Source organism: Dendrobium catenatum, unplaced genomic scaffold (assembly GCF_001605985.2).
Source record: "Dendrobium catenatum unplaced genomic scaffold, ASM160598v2 fragScaff_scaffold_903, whole genome shotgun sequence".
In the NCBI taxonomy this organism is placed as follows: domain Eukaryota; kingdom Viridiplantae; phylum Streptophyta; class Magnoliopsida; order Asparagales; family Orchidaceae; genus Dendrobium; species Dendrobium catenatum.
In genome coordinates, this window is record NW_021319365.1 from 142,435 (window position 1) to 159,764 (window position 17,330).

Consider the following 17,330-nt stretch of genomic DNA (forward strand, 5'->3'; position numbering starts at 1 on the left):
AATAGGTTGCTTACCAAAGATGGAAGTGTGCCAGTGGGGATTGGCTCTCTTTTAAATTTATTATTATTATTTTTTATATATAGGAGTGCCTGTTGGCGTTTTGTTACAGTGCCACTAGATTATAGGTTTATAAAAAGTCTCTTGAAATGCTCTCTTTTAAGGAGGTCTAGGCGGATTTTGCCGGCTTTCAGGTTCCAACTGATTTTGCATCTTACATGTCATTTCCTTTAGTTGATTATGGTAATAGTTGGTGCACTATTACAATTTTGTTCATTTGTTTAATATTTACGCATGAGATTCTTATTTGCCATTAGATTGAATTGATGTCTGAAGGTTCGGTATATTCATTAAAATTCTAGTGGAAGCTGGATTTACATGACAAATTATCTTATTTACGTTCCATTTTGTAGAAGAAAATTTCTTTTTCAAGTCAACAAATTTATTGTCTTTGGAATTGATGAAATAGGTTGCTTACCAAAGATGGAAGTGTGCCAGTGGGGATTGGCTCTCTTTTAAATTTATTATTATTATTTTTTATATATAGGAGTGCCTGTTGGCGTTTTGTTACAGTGCCACTAGATTATAGGTTTATAAAAAGTCTCTTGAAATGCTCTCTTTTAAGGAGGTCTAGGCGGATTTTGCCGGCTTTCAGGTTCCAACTGATTTTGCATCTTACATGTCATTTCCTTTAGTTGATTATGGTAATAGTTGGTGCACTATTACAATTTTGTTCATTTGTTTAATATTTACGCATGAGATTCTTATTTGCCATTAGATTGAATTGATGTCTGAAGGTTCGGTATATTCATTAAAATTCTAGTGGAAGCTGGATTTACATGACAAATTATCTTATTTACGTTCCATTTTGTAGAAGAAAATTTCTTTTTCAAGTCAACAAATTTATTGTCTTTGGAATTGATGAAATAGGTTGCTTACCAAAGATGGAAGTGTGCCAGTGGGGATTGGCTCTCTTTTAAATTTATTATTATTATTTTTTATATATACGAGTGCCTGTTGGTGTTTTGTTACAGTGCCACTAGATTATAGATTTATAAAAAGTCTCTTGAAATGCTCTTTTGATCTAATGGGTTTGTACTTTCATTTGTTTCAGAAAATGGGTGAAGCACCTATTAATCCATAATTTTTTTGTACATGTACAACTTGGTTAAAGCTTGTTGATGTGAGATCCATTTCCGATTTCTTTCATTTAGCTTAATGAGTAAGGCCATCTCCAACCGAATGGTATTCTCCGGTTCACAGTACCTGTGAGTGTCCAACTGAACGACAAATCAAACGCCATTTTTGTGTTTTTCCCACTGCGCACAACAGAGAGAAAACGTAAAATGCTTTTATGTTTTGTGTTCAGGTGGGGAAACTCGCGGAAACAACAAACATACAATAGCCAAATGACGTTCGATTTGGTTGGAGATGCTCTAACAAGACTTTCTTCATGATGCAATAAACATTCTAAAATGTCACTGATCTCAGGATCAGTATAGAGGAAGCCTTATTTTGTTATCATTGCTATGTTTTACCTTCTTGAGATATTTCACAATAAAAAAGGAAAATTGGTGTTATATGTATATTCATAATTGTCCTGGTAGGCTGAGGATGAAGAGCTATATGGGGGCTAATCAGGCCATGGTATATATCATGTATGGTTTACAGTGGGCCATAATTAATAATGTACTTTTTTTTTTACCTTTTTGGATGTAGCTTTCTCTGTAGCTCTCAGAATCCTATAAATAAAATTTAAAATGCACATTTTGGATCTTTTTGAACATCATTGATCTATTGGAGCATTCTTAGGAGTTTCTTAATCTTTTCCTAGATTGTCTAAATTCTATCCTCTCTTTTTCATGCTTACTCTAAGTTATGAGGTTCTTATCTTTTGGTGTTGTTTACTAGTAAGATCGAGTGTAATCTATGGATATATTTTGATCCAACACCTTGAAAGTTATGGTGAGTGTAGATTGATGCTAGTGATTAGAAGATAAACATATTTAGTAGAGTAGTAGAACCCAAAACAATCCATGAACATGGGTGCTCCAAACTACACAACTTCTCGCAATATCATGGAAATAGAAAAAAAAAACTCACGAAGATGATCTTGGATACCTTGGGAGGATTATTGAGGCTTTCATTACGAGAAAGTGCACTAGAAGGATCTTATGACTCGACTATTTGCTATAGGAGATTAGGGACCCGACTGCTCTCCTTAAAGCCCAACGTTGATCCCACTCAGACCTCCATTAGCTATGAAGAGTACAATCGTCCACGGCTACTAAGGAGAGAAGCACTTGAATTGACTAACACTTCTCGAAGGAGATAGCAGTGAAAAGGTTGTCTCTAAAATATAAGATGTCGAACCTAGAATCTTACTGGGGAAGAACTGACCCTGCTGATCATGGCGCTAACTTTGAATTCATGACGCTGTTGCTTGACGTAAATGATGCTTTTTATTGTTGAGTTTTCTTTACTATCTTTATAGAGACAACACTTTAGTGATTCACTTGTCTGCTTGTAGGAATGATCACTTATTTGTCGAGTTTAAAAAAAATGTTAAACACACAATTTGTAAGTGCCGAAAAGCCTCAAAAGAATTTGGAAGCTCTCCTAAAGACACGCGAGTAGTTGGGCAAGTTGCTTTGTAGCTTCATTGTGAGATTTCAAAGAGAGTTGCTGGAATAAAGGGACATATAGCCAGTCGTCGCCCATAATGTTCTAGCTTAAGGATTGCGAGAAGGTCAGTTCTGCTTTGTACTGGGCTATAATAGCCAAAGATGTTTGTTGGGTTGCTTGAACTCGCCAACACCTAGGCCAATGCCAAGTACAATTGAGTAATTGAATCCTTCTCATCCACTTGCCCTAGAGGCTTAGTACAAGGAATGATCATCCCCATGGTTGGGAGTGTGAAAGAAGTTTCCCAAGGTTACCCATGATGCGTGCTTCACGTTGTCTAAATTACCTAAGTGCATCCCTACAAGCAATATTGCTTAGGATAGTTGGCCCACTCACACCTAGAATGGAAGAAGTGCCATGCGCCACTTGCCCTCTTCATATAAAAGGTACACACCATGACCCTATCTATCTCACAGCCACTCCCTTGTGGGTATTAACAGTTGAGCTCATAGAGGCAATCCGGAACAAAGAATTCTTTATGCGCTCTCCACCTATGAAGACAAATGCGCATATGAGGGATGCCTCATGATGCTTTGCCTTCCATAGAGATTATGAACATGACATTGAGGATTGCCGAGACCATCGCAAACATGTCGAGGACCTCATCAAGGTTGGAAATTTGAAAGAGTTCGTATTTGCCGACTTTGGTTGGCGCTCAAGGAAGGCTTCCATGGTGAGCAATGGGAATAATCCTATTCCTGTTTGCTCACTTCATACTGTAGAAGTTGCACTTGCCATCTAGGTTGAGAACGAATTATGTCATCTATAGTAGCCATCTCCAAAAGGTTGAGGACAAGTGAAGTTAAATTGTCCAACATCTTATGGACACTAGTAGTTGAGATTGCCCTGATCAACTTCTGCATAGAACAGAAAGAAAAAAAAGAAGGAATCCCTTCAACGATGCTGTGGTCGCCGCCGTTTTGATCGTTAACTATTAGACCAGGAGTGTCTAAATTGACATAGAGCATTTTGTTAATTTTATCTTTAAATCTATTTTTTGAAAAATTAATCTTCTTGCCTCTTAACTCACCCTCATTTTTAGGTCCTCTCTTTGGCTTTCTTGTGAGTGTAGGGACAATGAAGCCATGATTTCCCTACCTGGCACATGGGGCGAGGGCAACCATTAATACACCGCCATGATAGACTTTATAATCATGGAGATGCCAACCACTTACAATGCCATATTCAAGCAACCTTTGTTGAACACATTCAATGCGATCATCTCAACCTATCATGTAGCAATTAAGCTCTCCGTAGGCTGTCGAAAGATCACATTAAAGGGAGACCTCACTCATTCATACTTGTGCTACTTGAAGGCCATGGTGAATAGGGCTAAAAATGAATCCAGCCGAGCCGAGCAGAGTATATGCGTGTTCATGTTTGAGTTCGTTTATTATCACCTTGTTCAAGTTTGGTTCGAGCTCAACTTGAGCTTTTTTGTTTTTGTTCAAGCTTGGTTCGTTTAAATTAATGGATGTTCATATTTGGTTCATGTTCGGTTCATTTTATGCTTATCGAGCTTTAAACAAACGAGCCTTATCGAGCTATAAATGAGCTTTAGTTCTAGATTTTCATTAACATAAGAAACGAGCCTTATCGAGCCTTCTAACAAACAATTATATCGAGCATGTTCATGAACATATTTAGCAAAGTTTTTAAACTATCAAACAAGCTCGTTCACGAATATATCTAATGAGTATTCTTGAGCTATCAATTGATCGCATTTATGAACATAACTAATTAGCATTTTTAAGCTACCAAATGAGCTCGTTCACGAACAAATGATCTATAATTCATCTTATATTTGCTCATGAACATTTTAAATAAATAATCTAGCAAACATGAACAAATTCATTCTATTGAAGGTATAAAATAAAAGAAAAGCTTCTTATCAAGTTTCTTATTGAGCTTCGTATTGAGCTTAATGTCGAGCTTGTTCACGAGATTTAAATGACGTTGTTCATGAACATAAATGTGTTGAATGTGTTCAATCTTGTTTATTTAAGGATCGAGTATTAAAAAAAATGTGCAAATGTGTTTGTTTAATTAATTAAATGATCATGGATGAGCTTTAATCGAACCGGGCAACGAGTAGCTCATCGAACGCTTGGTTAATTTGCATCCCTAATGAGGAAGGTGGTGACATCTTTGGAGGAGGTGCTATAGTTTGAGGCTAAGCAAGGAGTAGGGATGAAGACAACTGAGGTAATGGAAGCTCAAGTTACAATATGGGACCTAGAAAAGACACTAAGAATAAGCACATCTTTCAGTCAAGAACATTGAGACAAACTTATCTAAGCTCTCGTGGACGACTTAGATGTCTTTGTTTGGACAATGACATAGATGTCGGGCTTTGATGAATAAGTCCTCTGCCATAGGTTAAATATGAAGTGGTGAGCTAGGCCAATTAAATTGAAGATAAGGAAAGATTGCCGCTACACACCTCGAGTTAATAAAGCAAGATATGAAGAAGTTACTCGATGCTAGCTTCACGCCTTCATCAAAGAAGTGCACTACCCACACTAGTTTTTCAATGTGGTTATGGTATAATAGGCGATTAGCAAATGGAGAATGTGTGTTGATTTCACGAATCTTGACTTCGTATGCTTGAAAGATAGATATCCACTTTTAAGAATCGACTCGTTGGTGGACTTAGTAGTTAGATTCTCAATGAGGAGTTACCTAGATGCTTTCTCGGAATTCCAACAAATTTGAATACACCCGGACGATTGTGAACAAACTTTCTTCATGATAGAGGAAGGCTTGTATGACAAAGGCCATGCCGTTTGTGCTCAAGAAAGCTAGGATGACCTATCGAAAGACAATGGATCATGTTTTTAGGGAGCAGAAGGCAAGAACATTGAAGTGTATGTGGATAACTTGTTGGTGATGAACAAGTCACTTTATCAATATATTCTAAACTAGAAGAGACTTTCGCTACAGTCAAAAGGTATAATTTGTGGCTGAATTGTTTAAATGTATTTTTAGTGCAGGTTCAGGAAAGTACCTCGGATTTTTACTTACAACCAGGAATATGAAAGTCCATTTAGACAAAGTTAAGGCGATTTTGGAGATTTCATCACCGAGGACTCCCAAGGATGTGTAATGATTTATTGGACGAGTCTTATTACTTAATCACTTCATCTCTAGATCGAGCACATGGTTCTTTCCTTTTTTTTTAAGTGCTAAGGATTGCAAAGAAATTCAACTGAGGTGAGGAGTGTGAAACTGCTTTTCAATAGCAATGTTTCTTCTCTCATTGCTTCCACTACTTCATAGTTTATGAGCAAGTGAAGACTTATGATTATACCTTGTAGTCTGCATGGATGTGATAAGATTAGTGCTCGCTAACGAGGAAGGTAGGAAATAATTGCCAATCTACTATGTCGATAGCCAATTATGGGAAAACTCATATGAGCTCTTATAACTCCTACTCATCGGCTACGTTCGTACATCCATGCACACTCAATTTAAGTTGTCACTGATCACCCGCTCAAAGTTGTGCTCGCTAAGCTGAATCACTCTGGTAGATTACTCAAGTAGGTGGTGGAGTTAAGCAAGTTTCAGATCTCATGCATACCCATAATGGCTATTAAAGCCTAGACACTTGTAGATTTCATAGTTGACTTAAACAGCCCCAAAGATGACCACGAAGTAGTAGGCATGTAAAGTCAATCTTACACTATTTATGTTGACAAAACCTCAGGAAAATAGGGAATAGGGATAAGTGTCCTCAAAAGCCCCATAAGCATAATAGTAATCCAAAAAACGAGCATAAAGTTTCTAGTCACAAAGAATCAAGTTGAGTATCAAGCCTTACTCATTTGACTGAAGTTTAATGCGGGAATAGGCGCCATCTAACTAGTGTCCTATTTTGACTTGTAGCTGATAGTAAGTTAAATAAAAATGAGTATGAGGTATGAGACGAGGTATTGCTAAAATATATCTTCAAGGTAAATGCAAAGATTAGTAAATTCAAATCCATATACTCTAGAATAAAAACAAATCCCTAAAGAGCAAACCTAGCTCACCTGGTAACCTATATAGGCGACCACCCTTGAGGATTAAAAAAAAACGATAATAGAAGAAGAGGAAGTTATATAATTAGATACCAATTTGTTAGGTTGTGCTCAAGATTTTCAAGTATTTCCTAACAAATTGGTATTAGAGCAAATTTTGAGACTGTTTAGGGGATTTTCTTGAGAAAATCAACAACTGATTTTTAGCCGGAAGTGGGCTTTATTGCTATTTTTGGAATCGAGATTAGATTTTTTAGCACAACAAAAATCCGACTATCGATGGCAACCAAGAAATGGTGCTTTGGAGGAACGCCTCAAAGGAGAGATGAGCCAAATGAAAGCAATGATGGAGGATAGAATTTCACCTGTGTAAGACAAGGTTTCAAATCTTCATGAGATCGTAAAGAAGATATTAGAAAATCAAAATCAATTGGCTGCATCAGAGGGAATGGGTCCGGTTCGAAGAAAAACGAATTTTGAAATTCGTAGGAGGAAAACGATGTGGAGATCATAGAGGAGAAAGTTGGAAGGTATGAAGAGAGGCATGTTTATGGGGGGGGGCATGAGCCATATGGTGCTGCTTGGGAGAAAAAAAGTGGGATTATGGTAGGAATGATGTTGATTTTGAAGGAAGTATAGGAGAAAGCAAAGAGGGTTTGGGTATGAGCGTGGAAGGGAAGATCGGGAGACTTGGGGAGGGCCAAATACTTGGGAAAGGGAAAATTATGAAGAAATATGTGGAAACGGGAGAGATCTGAAGGTACGAAAGCTGAAGATGCTTATTTTTGAAGGAGAGGATGCACTTGGGTGGATTTATAAGGTGTGGATGTATTTCACCATTAATGGGTTGAAGGAGGAGGATAAATTGATGGCAGCGGGCTTATGTTTGGAAATGAAGGCGTTGTCTTGGTACCAGTGGAGAGACATGAGGAGACCAATACGGAGTTAGAGTGAATTCAAGGAATGCTTGTTGGAACATTTTCAAACCGGTAGGGGAGGGGACTTCTATGAGCAATTCTTTGTACTAGTGCAAGAAGGATCAGTGGAAGATTAGTGCGAGAGATTTGAGTACTTGGCCAGTCGACTACCAGAGACTGTTTCGTAGGGTAATTTCATGAAGAGATTCAAATCAGAGATCAGGGCCATAATGAGGGTCATGAGGCTTCGTGATTTGAGAGGGGCAATGGAGCTGGCACAGCTAGTGGAGGATCAGAAGTACCAAGAGAGAGGATGTAAAACCCAAAAACGACGTTAATAGGTCGTCGCATGCTTTTCAAAGCACCGCGACGAGTTTAAGTGAAATTTTCAACGTTAATGAAATTCAACAGAAATAATTTTAGAAAATTCATTGTGAAATTCTGATCGTTTTGGTACATAACACATATACCTAATTTTATCAAATTATGAAGTTAAAAATATTTAAAGTCTCTAAATACCTATTATACCCTTACTTATCTCTTATGCCGAATTTGCTTAAGTGAGGGTAGCATGGTCTTTTAGCAAGCCTTTTCTCCCCATTATACAAACCGAAACCCCTCCCTCATCTCCCATTCGCAACTCATGACCGAATCAAGCGGGATGAGCGGACGGTCGGGCGGACGGTGGCTTCCGCGAGGGCGTTCCGGCGGCGATCTTCCGGGGAGAGATTTAGGTCAAATCGAAGAGGACGATGAGAGGAACACTCAGGTACGATTATTTTTAAACGAAACTTCCTAAATCTCAAGATATTTGAGAATGAATTTCTAGGGTTTTCTAGAAAGTGCTTTTCTTCCAAAAATCTCTTTAAGGAACCCTTAAGAAATGATTAGGGATACATTTTAATGGTAGAAATGATGTTTTTGGAAGAATTTTTGGAGATTTAAAGAATAGGGTTTTTGACGAAAACTTTAATTCCTTCAAGATGTTTTTACAAAAATTATTCCTAAGGGTTTAGGAAATGTTTTAAAAAAAAAATTTTAAGTTTTTAGCGGAATTTTCATTTTTTTTATTTTCCTAATTATTTTAATCCAAAAATATAATTATATGTTAAGGATTAATTTTGGAACTTTTTTTTAGTAAAAAATGAAGATTTATGTGTTTTCAAAAATTAAGTATTTATTAAATTTGAAAATTTAGGTTTATTTAATTAAATAATTATTAAGTGTCGTAGGGATTTATTAAAGGAGAATGATGGGTTTAGCAATTAGATTTAGAATTAGCCTTAAGCTTTAATAAAGATTAAATTTTAGTGTTGTGTTTTGTAATATGAATCTTTAAAATAATGTTAGGTGCTGATTGTTTAAAGGAGCGACGTCGTACGTCGTAGAAGTCTACTTTGATAATGTTAAGGTAAGTGTTCAGACCCCAGTTAAGTTTCTAAGTGCTTTAAAATTTTTATGCTTAAATGAAATTTCATGTATTTATTTTTATTGTTAATTAATGTTTTAAATTCAATGATTCTGCAAGTTTATGTTTTTATATTATGCATTAATTGTTGGAAAGCATATGAACCATTTGAAAAGCATTTGAGCATGAAAATATATGAGGCTTATGAAAGAAAATTTAACAGAAATGAAAAAATTTAAATGGAATAAAGTTTTTATGTGTATGTTGATCCGGAAGTGCCCAACAAATTGTAATGGGGCTTGCCAAAGCCAAATGATAAAGGAGGCTTGTAAAGCCAAAGGTAAAGGAGGCTCGTAGAGCCAATGCTAAAGGAAATGACAAAAAATTTGACTGCGTACCTGATCAGTACGAATGAGGGTACTTCCGGGATGGGTGTATACATATGACATAAGCATTTTTGCATCTGCATTGCATATGAATAAGATGAAAAAAAAAGAATTATGAAAGGAATGAAAAGTTAATGAAATGATTAAAGAAAAGATTGAAAGTTTTAAGAATTTTGACTTGTAAACTGTTATGAATTAGTTTCTAATTATAAAATGTTTTATTTATGCATCTTATGAAATTAATTGAGATATGAATTACCTGTTGAGCGTTGGCTCATTCTTCTTTAAAAAAAAAATCTTTTTCAGGAGAGAAGTGATGACTGCTCGACGATCTTATACGTATCGTCGTAGGGGACCTTAGGATGAAAGGTTCCTTTTTATGATTTTAATTTGAGTCTTTGAGTTTGTTTCTTAGTAGTTTATGGGTTTGAGTAGTAGTTTGGAGTTTATGTAATTGTGAGAGCTCATGTTATGTGGTTGGTTTTGTAAGTTTTAACAATTATATGTGATGAACAATTTGAAATATTTGAGTTTGATATTTTTTTAGTGGCTCTTTCATTTAATATGGGATGACATTTATATACTGATGTTAAATCTTTAATGAATTGATTTATGTTTTATATGCTCTTCCGTACGACCGACTGTTCTCGCCCCGTTTTCAACGGGCTAGCTAGGCCGGGTCGTGACAAGAGTGGTATCAGAGCAAAGGTTTATTAATGATCAATGAACGAGCCTATAGGATAATTGATTGAGTCTTAGAATGTGTAGGAAGTGTAATTTTATGATTATTTTTGCCTTATGATTGATGTGTTTTATCTCAGGAACATAGATTCTGAGCAGAATGCCATTGATGATATTAATATGGAGGAAGGAAGGGAGCTACTAGAAGTAGCTGAACCTCAGAGGAACAATACTATGGAGTTATTCGCTCAAATGATGGAAGCGATGACTCAGATGATTAGGACTTCTTAAAATCAAAGTAGTGGCAGTGGAAGTGGAGGCCGACCTATGGATAAGAACCTGAAGCTGTTTCAGGATATGAAGCCTCCGCTGTTTTTAGGTGGCGGGCCTATAGAAGCTGAGGACTGGCTGATGCGGATTGAGAAGATACTGGAGGACATGTCTTGCCATGAGGATAGGAGAGTTACATTGGCTGCTTATGCCTTTGATGCAGAGGCTGAAAGGTGGTGGAGTCCGTTGGAAGAAACCTTTGGAGGAAGACCAAGCAACCAAGTCTCATGGGAAGAATTTGTGAATGTATTTAGAGACTGATATGTACCTATGTCAGCCTGGAGATAGATGCAGCATAAGTTCAACACATTGATTCAGGGAGATCGATCTGTTTCTCAGTATGAGGCAGAGTTTACAATGTTATCCAGGTATGCCCCTCACCTAATTTTCAATGCTGAGGAAAAGTGCCATCGCTTTCTGAATGGGTTAAAGGATGCGATAAGACAGCCTCTTGTGCCTTTTGGAATTGAGGATTATCCCACTTTGGTGGAAAGAGCCATAAGGATCGAGATGGACATGCAAGCAACTCAGAAGAGGAAAGATTTTTAGAAGAGGAAGATGGAAGGTAGGTCAAAGCCTTCCCAGATGACTCAGTCTTCTCAATCAGGGGTTTCTACTTGGAAGAAACCCAGATCCAGTGGTTCTGATAGCAGTGCTTCAACTGCTACTTTGTGTAGTAAGTGTGGGCGAGTGCATAAGGGAGAGTGCCTCTTAGGCACTAATACTTGTTACTGGTGCCATCATCTTGGGCACATGACGAAGTCTTGTCCTCTTTTGGGTCAGAGATCTGTTACAGAGGTGAGGTCAGGCAACAATACTCAGAGGACAGCTGGTAGACCAAGAGCTGTGGAGTCTACAGCTTATGTGCCTTCTCAAGGTCAGACTCGTCAGAATGTTCAGCCTCGAGTCTATGGATTGTCCCAGCAAGAAGCTAAGGGGTCTCCTGATGTGGTTATAGGTACGTAATTAAATTTATTGCAATAATTTTTTATTATGAATATGAAATGAACAATGAATGAAAATGAAAGGAACAATTAATGAATGACATGTTATGTAAATAAATTATGTAACTCTTCATGTTTAGGGACAATCTTTATGTGCGATAGACCCGTTAGAATTCTGTTTGATACTGGAGCGTCACACTCCTTTATTTCAGAAGAGTTTGTTAGATCTGCTAAATTGCTTCCTACAGTTATGATTAATTCACTATCAGTTTTGATGCCTAATGGAAATCATTTGGAAGCTAAGCAGAGATGTCTAGTGAATTTGAGGATTTGTGATAAGAACTTTGAGGCTGATCTGATTGTCTTACCTCTATCTGAATTTGAAGCAATCTTAGGCATGGATTGATTATCTTGTCATTTCGTGACTATAGATTGTAACAAAAAGGAGGTTAAGTTCTATATGCCAGGAGAGGAGAAGTTCAAATTTCAAGGGGATAAAGGGGTAACTGCAGTGATTGTATCATCCTTGAAGGCTTTTCAGATGTTGAAGAAAGGTTGTGAAGGCTTCTTGGACTATGTTAAGGAGGAGAAGAAAGAAGAAAGAGAGCTGAAGGACATCCCAATTATTCAAGAATTTCCAGAGGTGTTTTCTGATGATTTACCTGACTTACCTCCAAGTAGAGAAATAGACTTCTCTGTTGAATTAGTGGCAGGAGTTGAACCTTTTGCTAAGGCTCCTTACAGAATGGCAATTAAAGAGCTCAAGGAGTTGAAGGAGCAACTGCAAGAGCTACTTGAGAAGGGTTTCATCAGGCCTAGTATCTCCCCTTGGGGTGCTCCTGTACTGTTTGTGAAGAAGGATGGAAGCCTAAGGCTTTATATAGATTACAGAGAGTTGAACAAATTGACAGTGAAGAACAAATATCCTCTTCCAATAATAGATGACTTGTTTGATCAGTTGGAAGGTGCTTTAGTGTTTTCCAAGATTGATTTGAGGTCAGGGTATCACCAGCTCAGGATTAGAGAGGAAGACATTTCAAAGACTGCTTTCAGTACCAGATATGGGCATTATGAGTTTGTAGTGATGCCCTTTGATTTGACAAATGCCCCTGCAGTGTTTATGGATCTCATGAATAGAATCTTTAAGCCTTCTTTAGATCTATTCGTGATAGTATTTATAGATGACATACTTGTTTACTCCCCAGATGAAAAGATGCATGCAAATCATTTAAGGTTAGTATTGTATACCTTAAAAGATAATGACTTGTATGCTAAGTTCTCAAAGTGTGAATTTTGGTTGAAGAGTGAAATTTTTGGGGCATGTGATCACTAATGGGAAGATATCTGTGGATCAGCATAAGGTGCAAGCAATAGCAGACTGACCAAGACTTGCTACAGTGACTGAGGTTAGGAGCTTTTTGGGATTGGCAGGCTACTACCGGAGGTTTGTTGAAGGATTTTCACAGATAGCTATGCCACTATCCAGATTGACTCAGAAAGCAGTGAAATTTTGATGCAATCAAAAATTTGGGTCCAAATTTTTGATCACAAAAACAAGACCTTTCTAAGAAATAGAAAATGACATGAACTCATAAAAAATAGACAAATTAAACAAAAACAAAACACAACTTTAATATTATAAAATGACTTACAAACAAGGACTCATATAAACTTTGACTTCAAAACAAAACATCCTAAACTTGCTTTCCAAGAGAAGAAGGATACAGGTGAGGTGGCACTTGCAGATAGAAGAAGAGGTTAGAAGCCAAGACGAAGTGGAGACAAGCTCGCAAGCTTTCTCAAAGAGGGAAGGAGGATAGTTGGACAAAGCTCGCAAGCTTTTCCAAACAACAAACCCGCAGGTTTCTATTCCAAAAATAACTCACATAAGACTCTGTAAAACAGCCACAAACAACACTATTTATAGGCACAAAAAGGGCAGCCAAACAGCCCAAATATTAGGGAATATGAAAGGTTAAAAGACACCAAGAAGGCTAAAAGACACCTAAAAACTGCAGTAGAAAACGACACAGAAAAATAGTAAAAAACTCTTGGAATTCTCCCCAAACAGCCACCAAATCAATCCCAAAAACTGTCCAAATTCTGTCAAAAAATCTGTCCCAAAACAGCCCCAAAACCTCTTCAATTTCACACATAAATGGGGAGTTGAAAAGCCAACTGTTTTTGTACAGAAATTCCAAACGACACAGCAAACCACAAGGGAAAGCCACGGTTCCAGTAGCCAAGCACAGGAAACCAGTAGACAATTCTCAGGTCCAGCAGGAGATAATTTCTCGGTAAAAAGGGGGGAAGTCACGACAGTAAAGGGGGTAGAGAATCGAGGGGTCAACAGCAACCAAACAGGCAGCAATAAACCGTGGGAGAGAAAACCAGTAGAAAAACTACAGCAGCCCAAGAGAAAAGGAACATGAAAGGGCAAGAGAAAAGGAGGAAGGAGAAAAGACAAATTCAAGAATCAATGAGCTAATTCTTTAGTTCCATAAATGAACTAAAAAATAGCTCATAATGAGCTAACTTTTAGCTCAAAATATTAATGAGCTAGCAAGCCCAAAATAAGTCAAAACCCAAAATATTCATTTTGTTTTGACCCCCCCTTTGCATGCATCAAGTTTGATTGGACAGCTCAGTGTGAGGAAGCTTTTAAGAGGTTGAAGCAGTATTTGATAAGTGCTCCAGTGATGACTATTCCCTCAGGGACAGATGGGTTTCAGCTTTATAGTGTGCCTCACATAAAGAGTTGGGTTGTATACTGATGCAGAATGGAAGAGTCATTGCCTATGCTTCTAGGCAATTGAGGAATCATGAAAGAAATTATCAAACCTACGATCTGGAGTTAGCTGCAGTAGTTTTTGCCTTGAAGATCTGGAGGCATTACTTGTACGGAGTGCGGTGCGAAGTTATTACTGACCACCAGAGTTTGAAGTATATCTTCACCCAGAAGGAACTGAATCTAAGGCAGAGGAGATGACTAGAACTCATTAAAGATTATGAGTTGGATATTCAATATCACTCGAGCAAAGTAAATGTGGTTGCTGATGCTTTGAGCAGAAAGAATTCAGGTAGTGCAAACTGGATGATTACACAGCAGCAGGAGTTGATCAGGGATTTGGAGAAGTTGGAGATTTCAGTGGTTCAGCCCAGTGATGCAGAAATTATAAGGTTGAATTAGACTACAATTATGTCAACCTTTCCAGAAAGGGTACGAGAAGCTTTGCCACTTGATGTAGATTTTAAGAAGATACTGGATATGGTTAGTGTGGGACATATTGAAGATTTTGAGTTTGATGGTGAAGGATTGCTTCGATATAAGGGCAGATTGTGCATTCCAGATGTGGATGATTTGAGGAAAGAAGTCCTTCAAGAAGCTCACTACTCCAGTTACATCATTCATCCAGACAGTAATAAGATGTATCAGGGTTTGAAGGAGGTGTTTTGGTGGCCAGGAATGAAGAGAAGTGTAGCAGATACAATATCCAAATGTATTTCATGTCAGATGGTTAAAGCTGAACATTAGAAGCCAGGAGGATATCTACAGCCCTTACCCATACCAGAGTGGAAATAGGAAGACATTGCTATGGATTTCGTGGTTGGTTTACCCAGATCCAGAAGAGGATGTGATACTTTATGGGTGATTATTGATAGGTTGACTAAGTCTGCACACTTTATACCTATCAAACAGTCTGATCCAGTTGAAAAATTGGCAAGTCTGTATGTTGATCAGATTGTCAGATTGCATGGGGTACCTAAGACTATAGCTTTAGACCGAGATGAGAGATTTACTTATAGATTTTGGAAGAAAGTTCAGGAAGCTTTGGGTATCAGACTTACCTTTAACATAGCTTTCCACCCTCAGACATATGGGCAGTCATAAAGAACCATCCAGACCTTAGAAGATTTGCTCAGGTTATGTGTTCTGGATTTTGGTGGTAAATGGGAGACATATATACCTTTGATTGAATTTGCCTATAGCAACAGTTTCCAAGCAAGTATCCGTATGGCTCCATACAAGGCTTTGTATGGGAGAAGGTGTAGGACACCTTTAAATTAGGCTAAGATAGGAGAAAGGAAGATAATTGGTGCTGATTTGGTTGATGATGCTACAAAAAAGATCAGATTGATTAGAGATAGATTAAGGGCAGTGCAGGACAGACAGAAGAAATACTATGATGCCAAGCACGGATCAGTTGAGTTTGATGTGGGAGAGTTTGTGTTCCTTAAAATCAGTCCGATGAAGGGAGTAAAATGATTTGGCAAAGCAGGAAAACTAAGTCCCAGATTTGTAGGTCCTTTTGAGATTTCAGAAAGAATTGGAAAGGTAGCATATAAGTTGATTCTACCCGCACACATGAGTGGAGTGCATAATATATTTCATATTTTCTCCTTAAGGAAATATATTTCAGATGAGGCTCAGAGGATTAGTACAGATGTGGTAAACATTCAACCTGATTTGACTTTTGTTAATGAACCAGAGAAAATCCTTGATTTTGAGGTTAAGCAGTTGAAGAGCAGAGCGATTCCTTTTGTTAAGGTGCTTTGGAAGCACTGTTATGAGAAGGATGCCACTTGGGAGAAAGAGTTATAAATGAGGGAGAACCACCGTCATTTGTTTAGCTAAGGTATGGCTTTACTATTAAGTATTTCTTTTAAATTTCGACGACGAAATTTTTATTAGGAGGGTAGAATTGTAAAACCCGAAAACAACGTTAATAGGTCGTCGCACGCTTTTCAAAGCACCGTGACAAGTTTAAGTGAAATTTTCAACGTTAACGAAATTCAACAGAAATAATTTTAGAAAATTTCTTGCAAAATTTTGATCGTTTTGGTATATAACACATACCTAATTTTACGTAATTATGGAATTAAAAATATTTAAAGTCTCTAAATACCTATTATACCCTTACTTATCTCTTATGCCGAATTTGCTTAAGTGAGGGTAGCATGGTCTTTTAGCAAGCCCTTTCTCCCCATTATACAAACCGAAACCCCTCCCCTCCCTCATCTCCCATTTGCAACTCACGACCGAATCATGCGGGACAAGCGGACGGTCGGGCGGACGGTGGCTTCCACGAGGGCGTTCCGGCGGCGATCTTCCGGGGAGAGATTTAGGTCAAATCGAATAGGACGATGAGAGGAACACTCAGGTACGATTATTTTTAAACGAAACTTCCTAAATCTTAAGATATTTGAGAATGAATTGCTAGGGTTTTCTAGAAAGTGCTTTTCTTCCAAAAATCTCTTTAATAAACCTTTAAGGATTAGGGAAACATTTTAATGGTAGAAATGATGTTTTTGGAAGAATTTTTGGAGATTTAAAGATTAGGGTTTTTGACGAAAACTTTAATTCTTTCAAGATGTTTTTACAAAAATTATTTCTATGGGTTTAGGAAATGTTTTTAAAGAAAAATTTCAAGTTTTTAGCAAAATTTTCATTTTCTTAATTTTCCTAATTATTTTAATCCGAAAATTAACATATAATTATAATTATATGTTAAGGATTAATTTTGGAACATTATTTTAGTAAAAATAAAGATTTATGAATTTTCAAAAATTAAGTATTTATTAAATCCGAAAATTTAGGTTTATTTAATTAAATAATTGTTAAGTGTCGTAGGGATTTATTAAAGGAGAATGATGGGTTTAACAATTAGATTTAGAATTAGCCTTAAGCTTTAATGAAGATTAAATTTTAGTGTTGTGTTTTGTGATATGAATCTTTTAAATAATGTTAGGTGCTGATTGTTTAGAGGAGTGACAAGTGTCGGAGCGACATCGTACGTCGTAGAAGTCTACTTTGATAACGTTAAGGTAGGTGTTTTGACCCAGTTAAGTTTATAAGTGCTTTAAAATTTTTATGCTTAAATGAAATTTTAGGTATTGTTAATTAATATTTTAAATTCAATGATTCTGCAAGTTCATGTCTTTATATTATGCATTAATTATTG

The 17,330-nt window shown here is 37.1% G+C and overlaps 1 protein-coding gene across 7 annotated transcripts in view; it reads left to right on the forward strand.

The window, feature by feature from the left end:
* Nucleotides 1–17,330, forward strand: part of LOC110102247 (proteinaceous RNase P 1, chloroplastic/mitochondrial) — a 38,453-nt gene that overhangs the window by 7,400 nt on the left and 13,723 nt on the right. The window contains exons 2-3 of one of the 7 annotated variants that reach the window (XM_028697224.1): nt 1,172–1,265; nt 1,367–1,577. The exons of 5 other annotated variants lie outside the window; for them this stretch is intronic. In XM_028697224.1, coding sequence (XP_028553057.1) covers nt 1,172–1,216 — 45 coding nt within the window. In that variant the 3' untranslated portion in view covers nt 1,217–1,265; nt 1,367–1,577. Of the gene's footprint in view, nt 1–1,111; nt 1,266–1,366; nt 1,578–17,330 lie in introns of those variants that run through there. One more of the 7 variants, XM_028697226.1, reaches the window with a different exon arrangement.